Source organism: Monodon monoceros, unplaced genomic scaffold, assembly GCF_005190385.1.
Source record: "Monodon monoceros isolate NGI ecotype Baffin Bay Population unplaced genomic scaffold, NGI_Narwhal_1 Super_Scaffold_21, whole genome shotgun sequence".
NCBI classification, from domain to species: Eukaryota; Metazoa; Chordata; class Mammalia; order Artiodactyla; family Monodontidae; genus Monodon; species Monodon monoceros.
The window spans coordinates 61,004,959-61,025,708 of record NW_021703778.1 but is presented as its reverse complement, the minus strand read 5'-3'; the positions used below and the strand labels follow the sequence as shown (position 1 = coordinate 61,025,708).

At 48.1% G+C, this 20,750-nt stretch overlaps 1 protein-coding gene across 3 annotated transcripts in view; it reads right to left on the bottom strand.

Moving 5' to 3' along the window:
* Nucleotides 1-20,750, bottom strand: part of CGNL1 (cingulin like 1) — a 154,132-nt gene that overhangs the window by 4,644 nt on the left and 128,738 nt on the right. For all 3 annotated transcript variants that reach the window (XM_029239141.1, XM_029239138.1, XM_029239137.1), the window contains exons 12-17: nt 19,684-19,854; nt 16,105-16,266; nt 13,792-13,881; nt 2,529-2,612; nt 1,541-1,665; nt 54-162 (exon numbers count right to left, since the gene is read on the bottom strand). In XM_029239141.1, the coding sequence (XP_029094974.1) occupies nt 54-162; nt 1,541-1,665; nt 2,529-2,612; nt 13,792-13,881; nt 16,105-16,266; nt 19,684-19,854 (741 nt within the window). The remainder of the gene's footprint in view (nt 1-53; nt 163-1,540; nt 1,666-2,528; nt 2,613-13,791; nt 13,882-16,104; nt 16,267-19,683; nt 19,855-20,750) is intronic.

Below are 20,750 nucleotides of genomic sequence, written 5' to 3'. Positions count from 1 at the left end.
CTTCCCCAGCCCGAGACATTAAATCTCAAAAGTGCTCGCAGAGCGTCCCGCACCTGGTCCTTCTGATCAGTCAGCGACAGGTGCTCATCGTCTACCTGCATCACTAGCTCTTTCACCTTCCGCTCCAGCCGGCGGTTGCTGACCTGGAGGCTGGCCCGGTCCCTGGAAGAGCGGGGGAAGCAGAACAGAGGACCGTCTCATCCCAGCCACCTGCGAGGCCAGCCCAGGGCTGTCTGGTGGACGCAGGGTCAGAGAGACTCACAAGTGTACAGCAGGACAGCGCTGCTCGTTGGACAGATGAGGAAACAGGGGCTCTGAGAGGGGGAGGGACTTTGCCCCAGGCTGCGGAGCCAGCGAGAGGCTGAGCCGGAGCCAGACCTGCCCTGAGTACTCCCAGTCCTGGGCTTTACTTGGTAAGGCAGTGGGTCATAGACTGCCAGGCTGTGAATATTTGGAGTTTACTCCAGGCTGCCCTGGAGCAAAAAGGCCCAGTCCCAAAAGTCTTACTGAAAATGGATAACGTAAAGTGCTCTATGCACACACACCCACACTGCTTCCAGGAAGGTGAGGGGCCATGAGTAAGAACTGAAGCTGGGGACCTCCCTGGTGGCGCAGTGGTTAAGAATCCGCCTGCCAAGGCAGGCGACGCGGGTTCGAGCCCTGGTCCGGGAGGATCTCACATGCCATGGAGCAGCTAAGCCCATGCACCACAACTACTGAGCCCACGAGCCACAACTACTGAGCCCGTGCTCTGGAGCCATGAGCCACAACTACTGAGCCCACACTCTAGAGCCCATGAGCCACAACTACTGAGCCCTCACTCTAGAGCCCGCAAGCCACGACTACTGAACCTGTGTGCCACAACTGCTGAAGCCCGTGTGCCTAGAGCCCCTGCTCCGCAACAAGAGAGGCCACCGCGACGAGTGGCCCCCGCTCGCCGCAATTAGAGAAAGCCCGCACGCAGCAGCAGAGACCCAATGCAGCCAAAAATAAAAATTAAAAAAAATAAAATAAAAAAAAAGAACTGAGGCTGGTCAAGCTTAACCCGGTACTGGCCCTCAGGCTGTGGTCTGAGAACAAGCTGTAGAGAATCACATGTAGTCATCTGATCCTGTGTCCCTTCCACCCACATGCCCATCTCTGACAGATGGCCACTCAGTCTCCGCTTGAATATACCTGGCCCCCCCAGAGCAGAGACAGCCACCTTACCTCTATTCCAGCTCAAACTCAGTAGCTTACAAGGCAGCCTGTCCTATTTAAGGCATGGGGAAAGGAGCAGCTAAGAACTGAGCAGTGGGGAGTCCCAGGTTTTAGTCCTGTTACGTCAATATTCTGCCAGGCTACCTTCCTCAAGTCATTTACTTTGGTGGGTCTCAGTTTTCTCATCTATAAAATGGAAACAATTTTCCAGCAAGGTTGTACTTGCTCTGCCTTCCTCACAGGCTTTCGAGGATAGGAAGAGATACAAGTGTGAAAGCACTTTGTAATGTGATGCCCACTGCCCACCAGGGCCTCTGCACCACGGCTGGGCCCAGCTCACCTCTCCTCGCTCTCCAGACGGTCCTCCAGCTCTGCGATCCTGGCCTCCAGCTGCACCACCAGCCCCTCTTTGCTGGACCTGTAGGAACCTTCCAGGTGGATAATCCGGCTCTTTAAGTCCTTGTTCTGGAATCAGACAGGGAGGCCGTGAGGGGCTGTGTCTACCGCACCCTCTGTGCAGAGCAGAGCAGAGCACAGGGCAGGGCAGTGTTTGGTCGGTGACTGGGGTAAGCCTGCTTTCCACCTTAGGATGTGTGGCCCCAGGAGACCTTGGGATGTATCCCGGGAAAAGCTTTGCACTCATGTCCTGGCAAGCCAAAAGAAGAGATTCTATCACATTGCTTATACGCCTAAGTGAAATCTTTGCATGTCCTAAGGCTACTGGATGTCAGACAAATGAGGTTGACCTTGGCCTTTTATAAACCTATTGGGGCGGGGGACTTCCCTGGAGGCCCAGTGGTTAAGACTCTACGCTTCCATTGCAGGGGGTGTGGGTTTGAGCCCTGGTCGGGGAACTGAGATCCCACGTGCTGTGCGGCACGGCCAAAATAAATAAATAAATAAATAAACCTACTGGGGCGGGACAGGAGAAATAGGCTCCTTCAGCAATATCATACATCATATTCAGTGAAGAACTTACATGAATGGCATGTAAAAGAAATAGCGATTCAAGTAAGGTTTGTTAGCAACTCCTGCATCTGAGGACACTGGTTCTTTATTATTCTCCTTTCATTCGAATTTAGCCCTCTTTAGGATCTAGAAACAACACTTGCAATTCTACCTCTCCCCAGCTGCTAAACTCACAAGCACACTTAATATTGTGGGAATAACCTCTCTGGAAAAGGCCTTAGAAACACCTGTACCTCTCAGGTGAGTTACTCTGCAGAGTTCTTGGGGGTGCTGTGCAAAGAAGGCTCAACCAAGGGGCTCTAGTCCAAAGCCATGGCGGGGCGGGGGGGGGGGCGGTTCATGGGGCCAGCTGCCCTCACCTGTCTCTCCAGGGAAATCTTGTCACACTCTAAGTCTTGCTTCACGGCTCGCTCCTGAAGTAGCTCGTTCCGCATCTGCTCCATCTACACCACACAGTGCAAAAGTCCAGAGGTTAGAGGGGGTGTTCCTATAGCCTTTGTGCTGAAACGGTTCGCAGGTATGAATTCCAACAACCAAGTCAGCTCCTCTTTATGACGGGGGCCTCCTGCCTTCTCCTCTTGAATACTGGAGCTGTCCCTTAGATATTCTTGAGTTCTCAATGATTGCAACAATAATGATACAAATACCAATAATAGTCAAAGTTAACCCTGCCGTTATGGGTTGAATCCTGTCCCCTCCAAAAAGATATATTAAAGTCCTAACCCCTAGAACCTCAGATGTGACCTTATCTGGAAAAAGGATCTTCACAGAGGTAATCAAGTTAAACTGAGGTCATTAGGGCGGGCTCGAATCCAGTATGACGGGTGTCCTTATAAAAAGGGGAAGTTTGAATGCAGAGACAGACATGCACAGAGGCAAGACAGAGACACAGGGAGAATGCCACGTGAAAACGGAGGACTGGAGTGAGGCATCTACAAGTGAAGGAGCACCAAAGATTGCCGGCAAACTACCAGAAGCTAGGAAGAAGCAAGGAAGGATTCTCCGACAGGTCTGGAGGGAGTACGACCCTGCTGACACTTTGCTTTCAGGCTTTTGGCCTCCAGAGCTTGAGACAACACATTTTTGTTGTTCTAGGCCATCTAGTTTCTGGTACTGATACTTGTTACAGCAGCCCTAGGGAACCGCTACACCTGCTCAGCACTCCGCCTGTGCTATCCTACGACATCCCCTCAACAAGCCTATGACGCAGGTAATATCATCTCTCCTGAGGACATCAGGGCTTGAAGAAGTTAATCAACTTGGATCATGACCAACCATCCCAGCCTGCCCGGGACTGAGGATGTGCTCAGGCCATGTGACTCTGAACGCTAAAACTGAGGGAGTCCCAGGCAAACTGGGATGAGTCAGTCACCCAACTTGCCAGGGATCTACACAAGAAGTAATAGGGGAAGCTAGTACTCCCCTGAGCTGCTGGCTGCTGCATTACAAGTTCGAGCTTTAGCAAAGGCTTCTGCAGTCAGCCTATCTCAGATGCTGCTAGATTTCTCCCTTCTTATGCCAAAAACAGAAGTCAGCAAGAACACTCCAGGTGTCCTGCCAAAGGCTAAGCCTCACCGAGGATTTCTTCTATATTAATAGGAAATGAGCCTAGCTGAGCGGCATCTGGAAAGAAACCCTGTCGTCTGCCTATCGGTGTCTCCATTCCCCAACCCCAGTGGGCCGTAGCAACGGTGAAATGCGCTTCAGAGGCAGAGGCCCCAGACCCTGTTCCCAGGACCGTCCAGCAGAGGGCAACCTGAAGAAGCCCAGAGAACTAAGAAGGTGAGCCAGGAAAATAAAACTGCCCGTTCCTTCTTAAGGCCGGGTCCGACAGAGGTAAGAGGTGTGCACACAGGAGTCCCTGGATGCCTGGGGAGCACGTGTAACAGTCTCACCCTGACCAGCCTTGATTTTGATTTTCACAAATCCAAATCCTGTACAAGCACCCTCGTGAGTAAAACATAAGCTCACCCCGCCTTCCCTGCCATCCACCTGGAGGGCAAGACCTGAGGAATAATGAGAGGAGACGCCACCACCACGACAGGCTAGGCTTGCGTCTCCCACTGTCCCGACCACAGCGTATGCACGGAATGACAAGCAGAGTGGTGCGGCTGGCCCAGAGTGGGTGACAGGGAGTGGTAAGGAACGAGGCTGGCAATGGGCAGGGCTGGGACGTGGAGAGCTCGGTACCACAGGAGGAAGCCGAGACCCGGCCCACAGAGGAGGGTGAACCTGTGTGGCCCAGAAGAAAGCACACAGTTTTGCATTTCTGACTGGCAGCCTTCTAAGTCAAAGGGGTTCCGACGTCTACAGCAGAGTACACGGAGGTCCGGGGCAGTTATCCACATCTCGGGAGGAAGGAGGGTCAGGACAGAGGCCGTGCCTACTCATGGCCCACTACCTCACCTGCTCTGGCTCCCTAGACTAACTCAGTGAAAAGGCTTCGAACAGACTTAGGGTCTACATACAGCTGTCGCGTAAAAACCAAGATCCGGGAGGCAGCTGGCCTCCTTAGGGCATCCTTGTACACAGCAGGGGAAAACATGCCAGCCGTGCACAGGTCAGCAGGCAGAGCACATAAAACTCCGCCCTCGGCTCCAAGCCCCCGCCTGGCCCCGGGCCCTCGAGAATCACATGCTGCACAGAGGGCCCTGGACAATTCCTCTAACTGCTCTAGGAGCACCAGGTCCACGGGTAATGAATGCAGCCTCACAGCCCCACTCCGAGCACGGCTGTGAATCAGCCAACACCCCTACAGAGGTCGTCAGCACGGCTGGGCCACGGGACCACGATGTGCCTCTTGGGGGAAACTGTTCTGTTCACGCCCGCTGGGCAGAGGCCAGGACCTCACTGAGGACACGGCTAAACTTTCACTGCGACGGGAAGCAATTACACAGGGAGCGATGGCCCAGCTTCTCTTCCTGGCTCTGCATCCACCTGCATGTGACCTTGGTCGCCTCACCTCTGGGATGTGGACTCCTCGTTTCTAAACAAGGAAGCTGAACAAGGCGGCCTGTAGGCCCTTGGAGCTGGCCTACAATGCAGTGAAAGCACAGTCGGTGCCTCCCGCCTGCCGTGCGGCGCTGTGCGGCCCTCCTTCTTAAGGCCCCGGTCTCCATCTTTCAGCTACAGTAGCCATTCCATGTCTCCAAGACCTTTAGGGGCGTCCCCAGAAAAGACCCACTCCGTCGGGGTGACAGCGAGTGTGTGTTTGTGAACACGTAGGTTTGAGTGCCGGGGGAGGGGTGGTCTTGGAATGATGGGGTGGGCCCATGCATTCGTTCAGACTGTATTATCACAGCCCTAGGCTGGACAGCATGACAGTACCTGACCTCATTATAGGCTCGTGGGGGACAAATGAACAAGCCCTGTCCCTGTGGTCAGTGTCACTGCAATGGGGAAGGACAGCATGCTGGCACGGGGTGCACGGCAGTGGTCACAGCCCAGACTGGGAGGGTCGAGGAAATTCTCCAGAGCAAGAGACGCTGAGCTGAGATCTGAGAGCTGAGAGGGAGGTCAGAGTGAGGCAGGGTGGGGACGAGGCGGGAGAGGAAGTGCAGCTCTCCTAGCCAGGGACCACTAATGAGAAAAGGCAGGAGCTAAGAAAGAGGAAGGGAGCGCTGGAAGAGTCGAGAGCACTGAGGTGGACACGCGGGGAGGCAACGGGACGGGTTAAGAGCTCAGGTGGCGAGGCAGACAGGGAGCAGTCACACAGGGCCCGTTATAATATTGTGACCACAGCGAACGTCTGTACTGCACTTAACAAAAGTAAGTCTGGAGCATTTTTATAGCGTTATCTCATCTCATCCTCACTACCACCTGATGAGGCGGGTACTATTAACATCCCTAGGTACCCCTAGAGTCCAGGGGAGTTTGCAGATACAGGTGTGGAGACTGGGTGATGCCAGCTGAAGCCACAGGACAAATGAGCTCACCGAGGAGAAGAGCATGAAGAATGAGGAGAACCATGCCCTGGGAAGGCCGCCCCGCTCCACTTCGTTAGGGGAGGTATGGAGAAAACCAGGACACTGACCTGCTGCAAAGGCCCAGAAGGGTGAGGACAGAGGAAGATGCGTCTAGGTTGGCCAGGAAGATGGCTCTGGAAGGCTCAGCAGAGAAGGGAGAGACAGGGAAGCCCCTCTTCTCTAGAACCGTAGCGTGACAGATGACAGCTCTGAGCCGAGGGCTGAGGAGAGCTCAAGTAAGGGGTTTGCAAGACAGATGCCCACAGCTGTTAGCAGACCGAGGGGGAGAATCACTGAGGAGGAAACAGTTACAGGTGATGGACTGTAGCGGGACGGGAGTGTGACAGGAGACTGTTCAGGGAAGGATGCAGGCCCACGCTGGGGGCAGCACGGGAGTGGGAGAGAACCCAGGAGAGGGACGGTAAGCCAGGGCTCGTGGGGGAAGGCTCCTGTAGCTCGGAGGCCCAGGAGGCAGCAGGAAGGGAAAGAGAAGGGAAGGGAGATTATTTCCCCAAAAGTTAAGGGATAAGGAAGACCTGGAGGCTTGTCGAGAGAGAGGAAGAGAGAAAGAGAGAAGTTTAGTCGCTGGTGGCGGTGGGGGGGGGGGGGGGGGGGGGGAGGCCAAAATCCACCAGAAGGCAATAAAAGGCAGTGGGGGCAGAGTCCAGGGGCTCTGGCAGCTGTTCAGCAACTGCGTGAGGAGGCAGGCAGTGACTTCCACAACTGTGCTCCAGGCCTGAGGAAGCAGGAGGGAAACAGAGAGAACCAAGAGCCCCTGGCGACAGGTGCAGAGTGACTACGAGTGTCCACGTCTGAGCCTGTTAATTCTCCCAGGACTCTCTGAGGCAGACGTTACCACCCCCACCTCCCAGGTGGGAGGTTCAGGACTGGCGGCCGTTCCCTTCTCTGCCAACCTCCCAGGTCCCTCAGTGAAGGGCAAAACCTAGAAGTAGGAGTTCTGGGGGGGCCTTTGGAGCCTAAAAGGAAGAAGCACCTCCAGTGGCATGAGGCAGAGAAGCGCTGTGGAGGGATTTAAAGATCGCCAAGGGGTCCACGGCACTGGGCCCAGGCTGGGGTTCAGGACAAACTTAAAGAAGCGGCCATCGGCCAAGGTGTTGCTCCCTCGGGGCTACTGGCTGGAAATTCTGGATCCTGCCAGAAAATGAGCCTCCCAGTACAGAGGGGCACTCAGCAAACAGGATCCCGGAGGTCCCTGCAGGTTCAAGACCTCCCAGGAGCGCCCCAGGCAAATGTGAGTCTCCAAAGGAAAAACAAAGCAAAACAGTAATTATTTATACCCCACCACATCCCCTCCAAAGATGGCTATTAAAATGCAAGTGTAAAATAAATCAGAGTGAAGAACAGGAAGGAACAAATGTGAGACCATAAAACTTAACAGTTACTGTCACCGGACAGTCAATTTTCCTCCAGTCTTTTTGGCAAACATGATAGGCTTCCTTCAGGTCTTCAAAAAAGGAGAGCCAGACCCTGAATTCTAAAATAAATACACCAGCTGTACACCTGAAACTAACACAACACTGTTAATCAACTATACTCCAATATAAAATAAAAACTTAAAAAATAAATTAAGTGTGAAATGAACAAATTTTTAAAAAACATCATGCGGAGCCGTACACAAGGAATACCACGTGGTGTTACGGACAATACCCCCAAGGGTGGGTTTCACCATAAACCACACGTGTTTCCGTCGAGTTCCTCAATACTGTGATCTCCAGGAATGGCCCCGTGACTCGTGAATATTCCACATCAGACTCTTCTCACCCTGAGCCCACATTGGGGACAAAAAAAAAAAAAAGAGAGAGAGAGAGAGAGAAATGGCCTCTGGTTTAGCCAGCTTCCTCCTTTGGACCAGGGAAGTAAATCTGAGGCTGAGAAAACATTTCTTTATGTAAGCTTAGCGCTTTACATTGCTGTTTACCCTTCAACTATACTAAGTAGACCAAACAAAAACTTTCCAGTCGAATTAAAAACAGAAGGGGAGCCGAAGGCAAGAGTTATCACAGCTGGATTGAAAGAATGCTAAACCCTGAGCACGTTGATCGGAAATAACAGTATCAGATTCCAGTGGGTTTATGTCAGAGGCACCCGTGACCTGAGCCAGCTCTCAGGATTAGAAGCAGCTGCCTTCTGGGTTAATGAAAAACCAGAGATATTTATGATCGCTAGTAATAATATTTAACCCCATCACCTGTGTTTACCGTTGGGCTGTAAAGGGGTTGGTGAGCACACACTCTTGGCTAGTACTAAAAGTGATACTCAGTCACAAGAAAGGAAAAGTATTATTAACCAACTGTACACATTGGGTTTTTGAGTAGTCTTTACAATAGGAGGCAGTTCTGAGACCAGGATCATTTTAATTAAAGAAGAAAAAACAAAAGAAAGAAAGAAATCCCATTCTGATCTTTCACGGGCTGACTGCAAAGCAGCCTTATTTCCCAGGCCCGTATTCTGGTGGTTGCATCCCCCTGGTGCAGACTGAGGAGCAGGTGTGAGCCAGCCACTCGGGAGCAGTTCCTGAAAATGACTGCAGAAGCCTGCAACTTTATCCACTGGGATTTACCCTGCAGTTGCCAAGGCAACAGGGCAGCTCTCCTCTTGCCTGCTGGCTCCCTGGGTTGAACAAATGGTCCTTCCACTGGGCTGGGCTATCCTGGCCTCCGTGGGCAAGAGAACACCTCTCCATCTCGGCCCAGATCTACTGTTAACTGTAGCACTCAGCCACCAGCAGTCACACAGCAGTGCCCAAGGAGCTAGAACATCAGCCTGTGGGACACATTTGCAACACCAAGCTGGGCCATCTGAATCCTGGACTCAGGAGGAGGGTCAGGAGAGGATCAGGTGAAAATAAATCCTCACTCATATTAAGAGACACTGTGGCATTATTTTTAAACTTGGGCACAGAGACCCAAACGTTTGGGGTGTTTTTACCACCCTCACTGTCCGATGCTGGGATGATGGGAACAGGTGGGAGGTGATGAGCTTTGGCTCCACACTTCTTACAAGCCTCGAGACGCTAAGCAGCCACTTAGCCTCGTGAGCCCTGAAAACAACAAGAGCAAGCATGCAAGGCACGGGCACAGCGCCCAGCACCTGGAGAACCCTCAGTAAGGACGGCAAATATCGTAAAGGGAAACATGGCTTTAGAGGAAGGAGAGGAAAAAGGATTTCTCCGGATTTAAACAGACCAAAAGCCAGTATAGCACCCACTATTTCATTCAAATTTCCTTCAACTTTAAAATATCCTGGGGGGTGGGATGAATTGGGAGACTGGGATTGACATATATACACTACTATGTACAAAACAGATAACTAATGAGAACCTACTGTACAGCACAGGGAACTCTACTCAGGGCTCTGTGGTGACCTAAATGGGAAGGAAATCCAAGAAAGAGGGGATATATGTATACATAGAGCTGGTTCACTTTGCTGTACAGCAGAAACTAACACAACACTGTAAAGCAACTCTTCTCCAATAAAAATTAATTAAAAAAAAAAAAAAGAATATCCTGAGCGTGTATCTAAAAGGAAGGCCTTAGAAGGGCTGGGAACTTACAAAGAACGTTGCCAGCATTTACTGAGCATCAGATGTTAAGCACGAGAAAGTGGAAACAAACACATGAAAAGGGCAGAATGTTTGATCTCACAACCGCCTCTCCTGTCCTCTGTCCCTGGAAACAGCCCACCTGAGGCTTCACTCAGGCCCCCTTTCTCCTGCCCTTACTCCCATCCCCTTCGAGAACACTGTGTATGCTTCACTGTTCTGCTCAACGACCTTCCCAGGCTCCCCATTGCCTTCAGGGTATAGTCCTTTCAAAATCCCTCAACCTGCCTCTCCCGTGATTCCCTCATGGACACCAGAAACCTAACCAAGCACAGCAGTCCATTCGTTGCTCCAGAAAATGCTAAATAGACCCTACCTCCCAATCCTTGCTCACACCCTCCACCATATCTAGGATTCCCTTCCCATTCCTTACTTTGTCTAAATCTTACCCTTTCCGCAAAGCCAGCTCCGGGCCAGCCTTCCCCTAAGAACTCCCACTGTCACCCTCGCTATCATGGTCTTTCCCTGCTTAGCTGCCTGACTCTTTCACTTGGCATTTAGTACCCACTGCTTTTTCTTGATAGTTATCCATTGTTTAGGCAAGCCTCTGCTCCTCAAGCCAACCACAGTGCCTGCCTTGGTCAGCCATGCACCCTGGCTGGATCACAGGTGATTCTGGGCCTCGGCTCTCTCATGCACTGCACAGAAAGTCTGGGGAAATGAACCTGGAGGTCCTCGCCAGATCTAAGATTCTGTAAATGGGGTAGGCCATTCACTAAAATTACCGGAAAACCTCTTTTTCTGTTTTCCCACCTAAGCCCTGTCACTCAGACTAGGAGAATGAATGGGACATGTTCAGAGGGTGCAAAAAAAAAAAAAAGATTTAGACAGGGAGCTTGTGAGCATGCAGAGATTAAGTAGAGACAAGAGCTGCAATCTTTGACTTTTTAATTTAAAGAGACCAAGATCCAAAACATAAAGTTCCCCACGCCTTCCCTTTTCAGGGCAGTTTGCAGCACATCCAGACCGGATGCTACAAATCAGGTTGGAGAGGACAGACAGGCACCATTTCCTGCTCCTTAAGAGACATCTCCCGCGAGGAGGTGTCACAGGGCAGCATGTGAGGGGGCGGAGAAGGGGTCTTAGGTTTAGAAGCTTCCCATTTCTCTGATTCTGGCAGGAAGGCAGCCGGTACATCCCTAGAAGTTAACCTAAATGAACTGAAACAACTTCAGAATCAAGGCCCACCTGTCTACACTCAGAGCCCTTTCTTGAACCTTTACTTTAAGAGGCAAGAAGCGAGTCTCAGATTGACCTTGACTTTGAGTGAGAAGTAAATGCTTTCCTGTAAGGCGGGTATATTTGACAAACCCTTTTCTCTACCCTTGCTCAGAAATCCAAAGGCAGCTCATGCCAGAAGAGAGCACTCCATCAGGAGACCCCACTTCATCTCAGCGGTTTGTTTTGTTTTATTGTTTTCGTAATTCCTACCTCAGTTTGAACACGATGCTCAATTTCTCCGCTTTTAACAGACACCAGGCTTTACCCTCCCTACCCCAGAGAGTGCAGTGAGAACAAAGAAAACTGACGAGGAAAATAGAACAAATATAGCAAAAAGGCTAGAGACATCTGTGAAACCCATCTTTTCAGGCACATAAACTCAGACACAGGGAGGGAATGACAGAGTTAAAGGGCGACTCAGACACTTAATTTTATAAAACCTTCTCACAGCATTTCAGTGTGAGAATTCAGAAAAGACTTCAGAAATCTCCTGGACAAACAGCCTCCTTTGCATAGATCTTAGAGGCTGCGCTCAGAGGGGCGGAGACTTTCCTGGAGCTACGTGGGGTTGGTGCAGGAGGCTGGACAAGGGATTCTTTCCCAGAGTACAAGCACGTCCCCTCTACTACTTCCTCCCCGGGCTTACTTTAGGTTCTCAGCTCAGTGAAAATATTTTCAACCTTGAGCAGATCACAGAGAGCAGTTCTATTACCCACAAATCCTGTTGAAAGAAGAGAGAAGAGGCCCAAAGCAAACAGACCTAAGTGATGGGCCTCCTTAGTGTTGGGCCATCAGCAGACTCAAGGGAGGCAACCATCTCTGGTTCAGTTTGTCTGTGTTTTGCTTCAGGTCTGGAAGGCTGTTTTAACTGCCTGGTTATTGATAGGATGACATACTTCCCCACTACTCCTCCTTGCCTAAATTGCAAGAAGCATTAGCAAAACAAATTCAGGGCCACTTCTCGCATCATCACCAACGCTTAGCAGATCCTGAAAAGCCCTGTGGTAAGGGGGCACCTTAGCCAGGCCGGCAGGAATTCCTAACAAAGCAGCTTCTATACCAGCAGGAGAACTGAGAAAATGCAGACTTTACTAAGAACTATTAGGTCTCAAATGTCAAGGTTGGGCTCTCCACCCGAACTTCAGGTTTCCATGAAGGTCTTTCTCTAAACTTTTGCAGCTCAGGTCAGGTGGGCTGCCACCCCTCCAGAGGAATGATACTAGCACCGTAAACAGGACTGAAATATGTAGGCAGAACCCAAGTGCACTGGGAGGGTGGATGGAGCCTCTGCTTGGAATTTCCTTCACTCTCAGGAGCAAAGGAGCACCAGAATCTGACCTGTTTGCAAAGAAGCTGTCAATAGGGAAGCAAAGGCAGATGGAAACGAAGCCAGTGATTCACCTTCAACTTTGAACAGGGGCTACCAGCCTAGAACAGCATTGTCCCTAAGTGCTGGAAGCTCCAGTTCTTGGTCATCCCAAAGTGTGCGAAAGGTGGTACATATGAATAAGGAGAAGGGTGAGCAGAGGAAAGTGGGAAGATTCCATATTAATTTTGTATTAATTTGTATTTCAGACTTTTTATTTAAATCCTTCACACAGATAATTTCCTAAATTATACTCAGTACCATCCAAGGCTCTTAGGTTTTGTTTTCATTGTCTAATTAAGAAAGTGCCCAAAGCAAATCAAAAGGTGAAGAGCTTTCTAAATGTCTATTAAATGTACAGTTTTACTGGCACCATTTTCAGGAGCTGGGCGTAAAAATAAGTTGTCATTGAAAGGACATCCCATCAGAGGTTTCTATAGGTATCCAAAGGTATCATGTAAATAAAAGGCTGAGATTAGTGAATACAAACTCTCTGTAAAACCACCACTGAATGTTCTGAATCCTTGTCCCATAATATTTCCACATTTTTATCTGTCAAATGGTTTGGGCATGCAGTGGGGACATGGTAACCAGCTAATGGTGCTACCACTTTCTAGTGATGTGACACCCCATCTCCAGGATATGACTCGGGCACTCTGAACTTTTTTTTTTTAATTAAAAAATGGAAACAAACCCTCAAAACCCTGGGATTATCCCAAGTGTAGTTTGGGAAATTAGTTCCATTATGCACAATGTGAGGACAGTGTGAACGATCCCTGGCTGCCTCCCAGTGTTCCTATAAGGATCAAATATAAGTGAAACTCCTGTCATTCGAAAACTGCAAAAAGCACTCACTTGCAAGGTACTGTTCCTGTACTGTGGATGCCTCACAGGTGTATGTATTGCTAATTTGCTGGCAAAGTTCTTTTTTTTTTTTTTTTTTTTTTTTTTGCGGTACGCGGGCCTCTCACTGTTGTGGCCTCTCCCGTTGCGGAGCACAGCCTCCGGACACGCAGGCTCAGCGGCCATGGCTCACGGGCCCAGCCGCTCCACGGCATGTGGGATCTTCCCGGACCGGGGCACGAACCCATGTCCCCTGCATCGGCACGGGGACATATCATTTACTTCCCATGGCACTAATACAGTGGTAGCTACCAAATTTCATGATTGCTTGTTAAACTAATGATTCTTAGAGCCTCAGCTCTAAAAGCACTTTGCCTATTGTGACTAATACATTGTTATACATAACCACTCTGGAAACTTCCACTCTATATGCTCCATGTTATATATTACACCTCCCTCTTAGTGACTGACCCCACCTTCCCTTCCATCCTTTCCATCAGCCAGGGACTTTCTCTCCCTCCTCCAGCTGAATCCTCAGGTTTAACCTCTCCCATTTCCTTTTTCATGCAGGGTGATCCACTCACCACTCAACTACAGAACAGTACCTGTTCCCTGCCCCGAGTGATCCTCTCAGACAGCGAATCCGAGTTGTTTCTTTCTTCTTCCAGCTCCATCTCCAGTTGAGACACCTTGTCCTAAGAAAGAAGTCACAAACACAGCCTATTTAACTTGCACTGACCAAGTTTTTAGGAGCAAGGACTGCCCTGTGGAAGGACAACCCCAAGGGCAAACCAGAGCTGAACACCATGCATTAGAGTTTGGAGGAAAGATGTGTCTTTTTCTCATACTGTGCAAAGTACATCTTTTTAAAACTGGGTTTTATTGCTTTTATAATGTAAGATATAATTGTGCATCTAGAAAGTACATAAAAGGAGAAAACAATATTACCCCAAACCCTAACAAGCACTGAGGGTATTTTAGCATGTTTCCTTCAAGCCTTTTTTTTTCCTTATGAATCAGTAATTTTACAAATATCTACCTAAGCTTAACAGGTATCTGTTAAAAAACAATGTGGAAACCAAGATATCGTCCAAGGCACACTCCTCTAAATATTCTCAACTCAGGACAATGTTCTTCCTCTCTCCTGCTCAGGGTTCCCAAGACCCTCCCAGGAATAGAGTCTGGAACAGCCTTTTGCATCTGCCTTTTTCTGCTAGGGAACCTCATATACTTAGCACCATGCACTCCCAAATCCCCATCAGAGTAACATAAAGACAGTGCCAGCCCATTCTGCTAAACCGAATATTCACAGAAGAAGAGTAATTTCTATCTTCCTCAGCCTCCCTAATTTAACATCACTGAGTATTAAAAGTACTTCAAAGTAGCTTTGTGTACCAAAAGAAAAAAAAAAGAGGCTTCGAACACAAACCACCCCACCTCGAACTGGGGGCCTGTGGGGTTTGTACATGTGTTTCTCCTGCCACCAGCCAACGTGTCATATGTCTGGATTAAGTCAGAGCCATGAGCCAGACACACTAAAAGCAATCAGCATTACGAGTTTCTATGTGAGCCTGCAGCATCTGTACATAAATATTGTCTCTGCGATTGTCAAAGTTGGCTGACAAGCCTCCGTATGCACCAAAAATAAAACAGAACTCGTGAATGACTAAATGTCTGTGAATGCTTTCCCTGTTGTGAGCAAAATCTACAGAGAACCCAGAAAGCTCTCTCCCAGGAGTCCAAAGTCCCAAAAACCAACTCAGAACAGCTGGGTCCTGCACCAAACCTCCTTGTTTGTTCAGTGGTTCCTGACCCCTCCAAGGCCAGTGTCACTCAGAATCACCAAAGATCCACAAGTACCGCATTTACATACGACAGTCACCTGAGTTTCTGAGTTTACAGACAATCGCCTTTATTGAGAGAGCTCCTGAGTCTGAGAATTCATCTGTTAAGTGTTAGTAAAGGAACAAGCAAGATATTAGTCCCAACAAGACAGTCCTGCCAGCCGCCTCTTAGGGAGGAAGCACCCTCGGGTGTGCCGCACAGGGGTGGGATCTTGAGAGCTGTTCATTTTATAATTAATGGAGAAATAGCTCAAATACTGCAGAGGGGCAAATGAAGCTTAGCTATACCATGGCTTCTACACCTTGAGTTAGTAAAAGGAAATGTTCTTTTTAGTCAGAATACTCTAGAAGGAGATGATCTGGCAACCTAACGTTTGCCTAAAAGCACCTCTTCGCAGGGCTCTCTTCTTGCCTATAATCTGTACTGTACAGAACCCAGCAGGAGACTTCAGGGGGTCAGGCCAAGGGTCATTACGCCAAAGGTTCTCACGTCACTGCCTGACGAGGCTTTAGCTTGTGTTTAACCAGATTGTTTGGGTCCTAGAATAATCACTTCCTAGTTACCTGGGTTGACCTTAGCTTGACTTAAAATGACCTCCCCTAATGAGATTAGAACCAGGACATCAGCAAAACACAAGGCAATCTAGCGGGGGGGGGGGGGGGGGGGCGGCGGCGGGGCATGACACCCTAACCAGGTAATTCTAAGCCTCTAAAAGGGCCCATCTAATAAAATCTTTAATGGTTGAAACATCACTCCCTGGATATAAACTGCTACTAAGTCCCCTGGAGGTTTTAAAAGTTATTTCTATTGATTTGCGAAGTTGAATCAGGAATTCCACTGATTTTAAATTCCAGCTCTCTCTCCCTGGCCTTGAGCACTGTCTGATTATTTCCATCATTCCTTCCAGCTCTGATGTCTTATGAGTCTACAAACTACTAGCTTCTTCCTCAAATCAAGAAATGACTTTTACGGTCTTGCTGTTCAAGAGAAAAAAAGCCAAAGACTGCCCAAAGGCTGAGGCGTGAGCGGAAAGTCTGCTTCCCTCGAGTCCCACACCCGCGCCGCCCACAAACCTCCAACTGCTTGATGAGTCGGCTTCGGTCATCCTTGAGGTGACTCTTGGCTTCCAGCTGATACTCCAGGTCCTTAAGCGTCTGCTCCAGAAGCTGCCTTTTCGTGAGTGCTTCCTCCTGAGCTCTCTGGTAGTCCCGTAACTCTTCCTCCAACAGACGCGTCTGGAATGAAGAGGGGCTAGGGTGCTTATCCCGGCAAGTCAGGAGCACAGAGATCTCGTCAATGTGCAGGCTGACCCCGAAGAGAATTGGGCGGCCCCCACACTCCACTGGGGTTCAGAAGCCCGTGAGCAAGCGCCACCTTCTTCTGGGCCTCAGTTTCCTCTTCTGTAAAAAGAAGCCGCTTTTCCAGCTACAGAGAGCAACCCATTGGGTTATAAATTCAATTCAGTAGATATTGGCCAGCGTTAAATATAACAGAAAAAAGTATCAGAGTAGTACAAGCAAATATTGTTGTAGGTCATGGCTGAAGATACCCGAAAGCCCTTGAACTAAGTAAGAGCCTCCCAGAGTGTAATCTATCACCCACCCGTATCAGGCTCCTCTCAACAGAGGTTTAAAGCTGGGGGAAGATAAAAGCTAAAATCATGACCCCACAGCAACCTGCAGGCACAAAATCTATTAATATAAACATGTAAATTAAGTGAAAACCACTACTCTCTAAGCAGAATGTTATCAGTTGTCATAATTTACAGTGTTTTGTTCCTCCACAAGGTGGCACTGAACTAATAGCTTTGAAGAAAGTGCAACCGACAGCTTTGATTCGCAAGGGGTTGTCTGTGTTTTCCACTCCTCTGCAATCTCCCCAAGGGAACTAGGCAACTCAGCACACAGAAGGTACTCCTTAAACATCTCTGTGGACTGATTCGGTGAAGCCTGAGGCTGTTTGGTTCTCAACTTCCTTCCCTCCTGGAGGTGGTATAGGGTAGCAGGCGAAAGCCCAGTCATAGGAATTGAATACACCAAGGGTTAATTTCCTTCAGGGAGTATACGATAGCAAGTGGCAAACTTCATGAAAGAGTACCAGCCTTTGGGGGTGATCTTCACGGAAAAGTTGGGAAAGTCTCAAAGATACTCTTTTTGGGGACCCAATAGGTTAGGCTACTTTAGGAAGCCCAGAAGGAAGACTAGGAACTGTGTTCCTCTCCTGGAGGCTGATAGGAACACCTGAAATTTCTATGAAAACAGCAGTCTTAAAGAAGACATCTCCAGATAAAGGCCCTAGTCTGGTTTTGGTGGTGACTGAGTGAAAGCACGAAGTGAAAATCATCCCATGGAAAAAGGATGACGAGACATTCTTTGGATACAGAGGTACTCCAGAGCATGAAAAAAAATCTCTCCAAAAAGAAAAGTCTTTAAAAAAATTCTCTGTGCTTCAGTTTCCTGACTTGCAATATTGGGATAAATATAAAACCTACCTTACAAAGCTGTCGTGAGACTCAAATGAGATAATACCCCCAAAAGAACATGGGTCAGAAAGACTGACAGGTAATGGTACAGCTCACCCTTCCTTCCCCAATGCCCAGCGCATTCCTACCTTCCGACGCCCAGCAGATCCCTCCTAACATCTAGCAAGGGCTCCATCATACCAAGAGTATTCAATAAGGATATGTACAAGAGAACAGTACAGTGTCTGGAATCATGAGTAAGTAAATAGCTTCTGAACCTACTAGTGCTACCTTTAAGTAGTTGAAGCTGCTCTTTGCTAAGTGGGATTTAGAAAATAAACTGAACAGTGAACTCTAAGTCTTAATTCTCTAACGATGACCTTCATCAGAACTTTTCTAGCCCTATGCCAAAGGCAGAACGGGTAAAATGCCTATTTCTCTCAAAGCAAAGGAGGCAGTACTACAGCGCTTAGGGTGGATGGACCCTTGCAGCTTTTTTATTTACTGAGAGCTTTAACTCAGCTCAACCAAAATGTGGTGGAGGGTGGTGAACAGAGTTGAGCTTGAGTTTCTCAAGGATCCCAAGTGACCTTGGCTTATTAATTCATTTTTGTTTTAAACGACTCCATGACTTCACCATCCTGACTGAGGGTGGTGTCTGACTGCAGTTTCCTTCTAGACTAATGAGGTGTCTGTTTCTGCCATGCAAATGGAAATAGTGCCTCACAGGGCTAGACCGCTGAGAAAATCTAGGAAGTGCCGGCTCTGTTTTCATCATAAGGGATCCTTTTTGGAGTCACTGCCCTTTTACAAACAACACTGGTCTCTATCTGGCCTTCACTAATCTCTCTGGATCTCAGTTTCCTTATCTAACTAGAGGGTCTCTAAGGTTCCTCCCTACCCGAAGATTCTAGCAGAGTAATAATTACACAAAAACCAAGGGAAAGCACTTTACAGGGGTCACCGTGACACTGATTTTCTGAAATCAAAACAGGACACCAGGTGTTTGCATTCCGGCAAGTATCAGAATCCTCCCACCCAATTGCTGTAGAAATGATTCTTCTTCAGGGCCAGAGAACTGTGCTGTCGATATGCTAATTTCAGTTCTTACTAGGAGTCCTGTATCCTAAGACCCTAAACCAGAGGGGATCTGTTACCAGGGTCCTTTCAGAAGTATTCTAGAAGCCTGTAATAAATATCCATTGTTCTTTCACACAGTTTCAGCGCTGACTCATGGGCGGCCTTCCTTTGATCATCAAAGATAATAAAAGTTTGTTTTTTGAAGAAAAATTTGTTTTCCTGTGGAATCTTAGTGCTCTTGGCACTGCTTATGAAAAAAAAAAAGCAAGCTTTAGAATTAAAAAACAAAAAACTAATATCAGTGTCCAGGATATATAGACCCTCTGCCATATAGTCTCACATGTTACCTCATTTAATTACTAAATCATTATTACTTTGTATACTTTTAAAGAGGGAGAAACAGATGCTCAGAAAATTGGGGTAACTTGCTCAATGTCATGCAGCTGGCAAGAGACAGAGCAGAAATCAGCTTACACTGTACTTGCATTTTAGAGCCTTCAGCTTTCCATTAAAATAATCAAAAACATTCCCTTTATTACACACAGTTCTTCAGAAGTCCAGACTGAAGGAAGCTAACATTTGGGTTACTTCGCCCTATTATTCTTACATATAAAACCAAGAATATGTTTTAATAATTTCAGTATTCATAAATTCCTGAAGATTTCTGTTTTTCTGTTGTTCTGAAACTCTTACCCACCACTCCCATGGCAATGAAAGTCTATATATATATAATTTTAAACGAATGGCAAAAAAAAGAAAAATTAGTTATTATAATCCCTGTTCTAAGATTAAATTAAAACAATGATACATATAAATCATTCAGACACAGCTGGGCACACTACTGGTGCTCCACCAATGGCAGCTAAGCTTTTTAGGCAGATCTTGGATTAATCACAAAAATGGTCAAACTAAAGCTGTGTCCACTTAACCTCAGAGGCCCTGGGTCCTCTGTGTCTTAGAATGCCATCTGCCCCAAAGTAACCATCCCGAGAATCAAGCACAAACGCTGTCTTAAGGATCTACCCCAAGCTTCTCCTAGAAGAGTTTCAAAGCAGTCTTGAAGGATATTCTGAACACGGGTAAACCAGGAACTGCTCTGGCCAGGCATTACCTCATCCTGCATTTTCATGGCAGTCAGACGGGACTTCTCTGCCTCTAGAGTTTTCTCCTTCAACTGCCTTTGCATTTCTGCAAGTTCCCTGCGATTTTTCTCCTTGTATTCATCCAGCTGGTTCTGGAGCTCCAGCGTTGATGTGCGGGACACCTCAACAATGTCAGCCATCTGGAAGAAGTGACATGGGTGAGAGCCCACCCTGTAATGCTCCATCTGGGGCCAGGGAGCTAGGTTTGCATCCCAGCTCAACACGTCTCCTCTGCTTTCTTCTGTAGCACCCCACCCCAAAGACTGCAAAGTACCTGGTCGTGATCTGCCCAGGATTAGTCTCCTCTAACTTGGAAGTAGCATGGAGGTGTGAACAAGCACATCCTCTGGAGCTAGATCCATGGTCCTGGGTCACATCCTCGCTCTGCCACTTACCAGCTACATGGCTGGGGCATTACCTACTCTCTCTGGGCCTCTGCAGTGTACTCGTTAAAAATACTGAAACCATAATCTTTACCTTGCACGGCTGTTGTCAAGATTAAAACAATACATAGAGACGGAATTCTAGTTAGATACAAAATAGCTGGTAGCAATCCCACTGCTGGGCATATACCCTGAGAAAACCATAATTCAAAAAGAGTCATGTACCAAAATGTTCATTGCAGCTCTATTTACAATAGCCAGCAGATGGAAGCAACCTAAGTGTCCATCAACAGATGAATGGATAAAGAAGATGTGGCACATATATACAATGGAATATTACTCAGCCATAAAAAGAAACGAAATTGAGTTATTTGTAGTGAGGCGGATGGACCTAGAGTCTGTCATACAGAGTGAAGTAAGTCGGAAAGAGAAAGACAAATACCGTATGCTAACGCATATATATGGAATTTAAGGAAAAAAATGTCATGAAGAACCTAGGGGTAAGACAGGAATAAAGACGCAGACCTACTAGAGAATGGACTTGAGGATATGGGGAGGGGGAAGGGTAAGCTGTGACAAAGCGAGAGAGAGGCATGGACATATATACACTACCAAACGTAAGGTAGATAGCTAGTGGCAAGCAGCCTCATAGC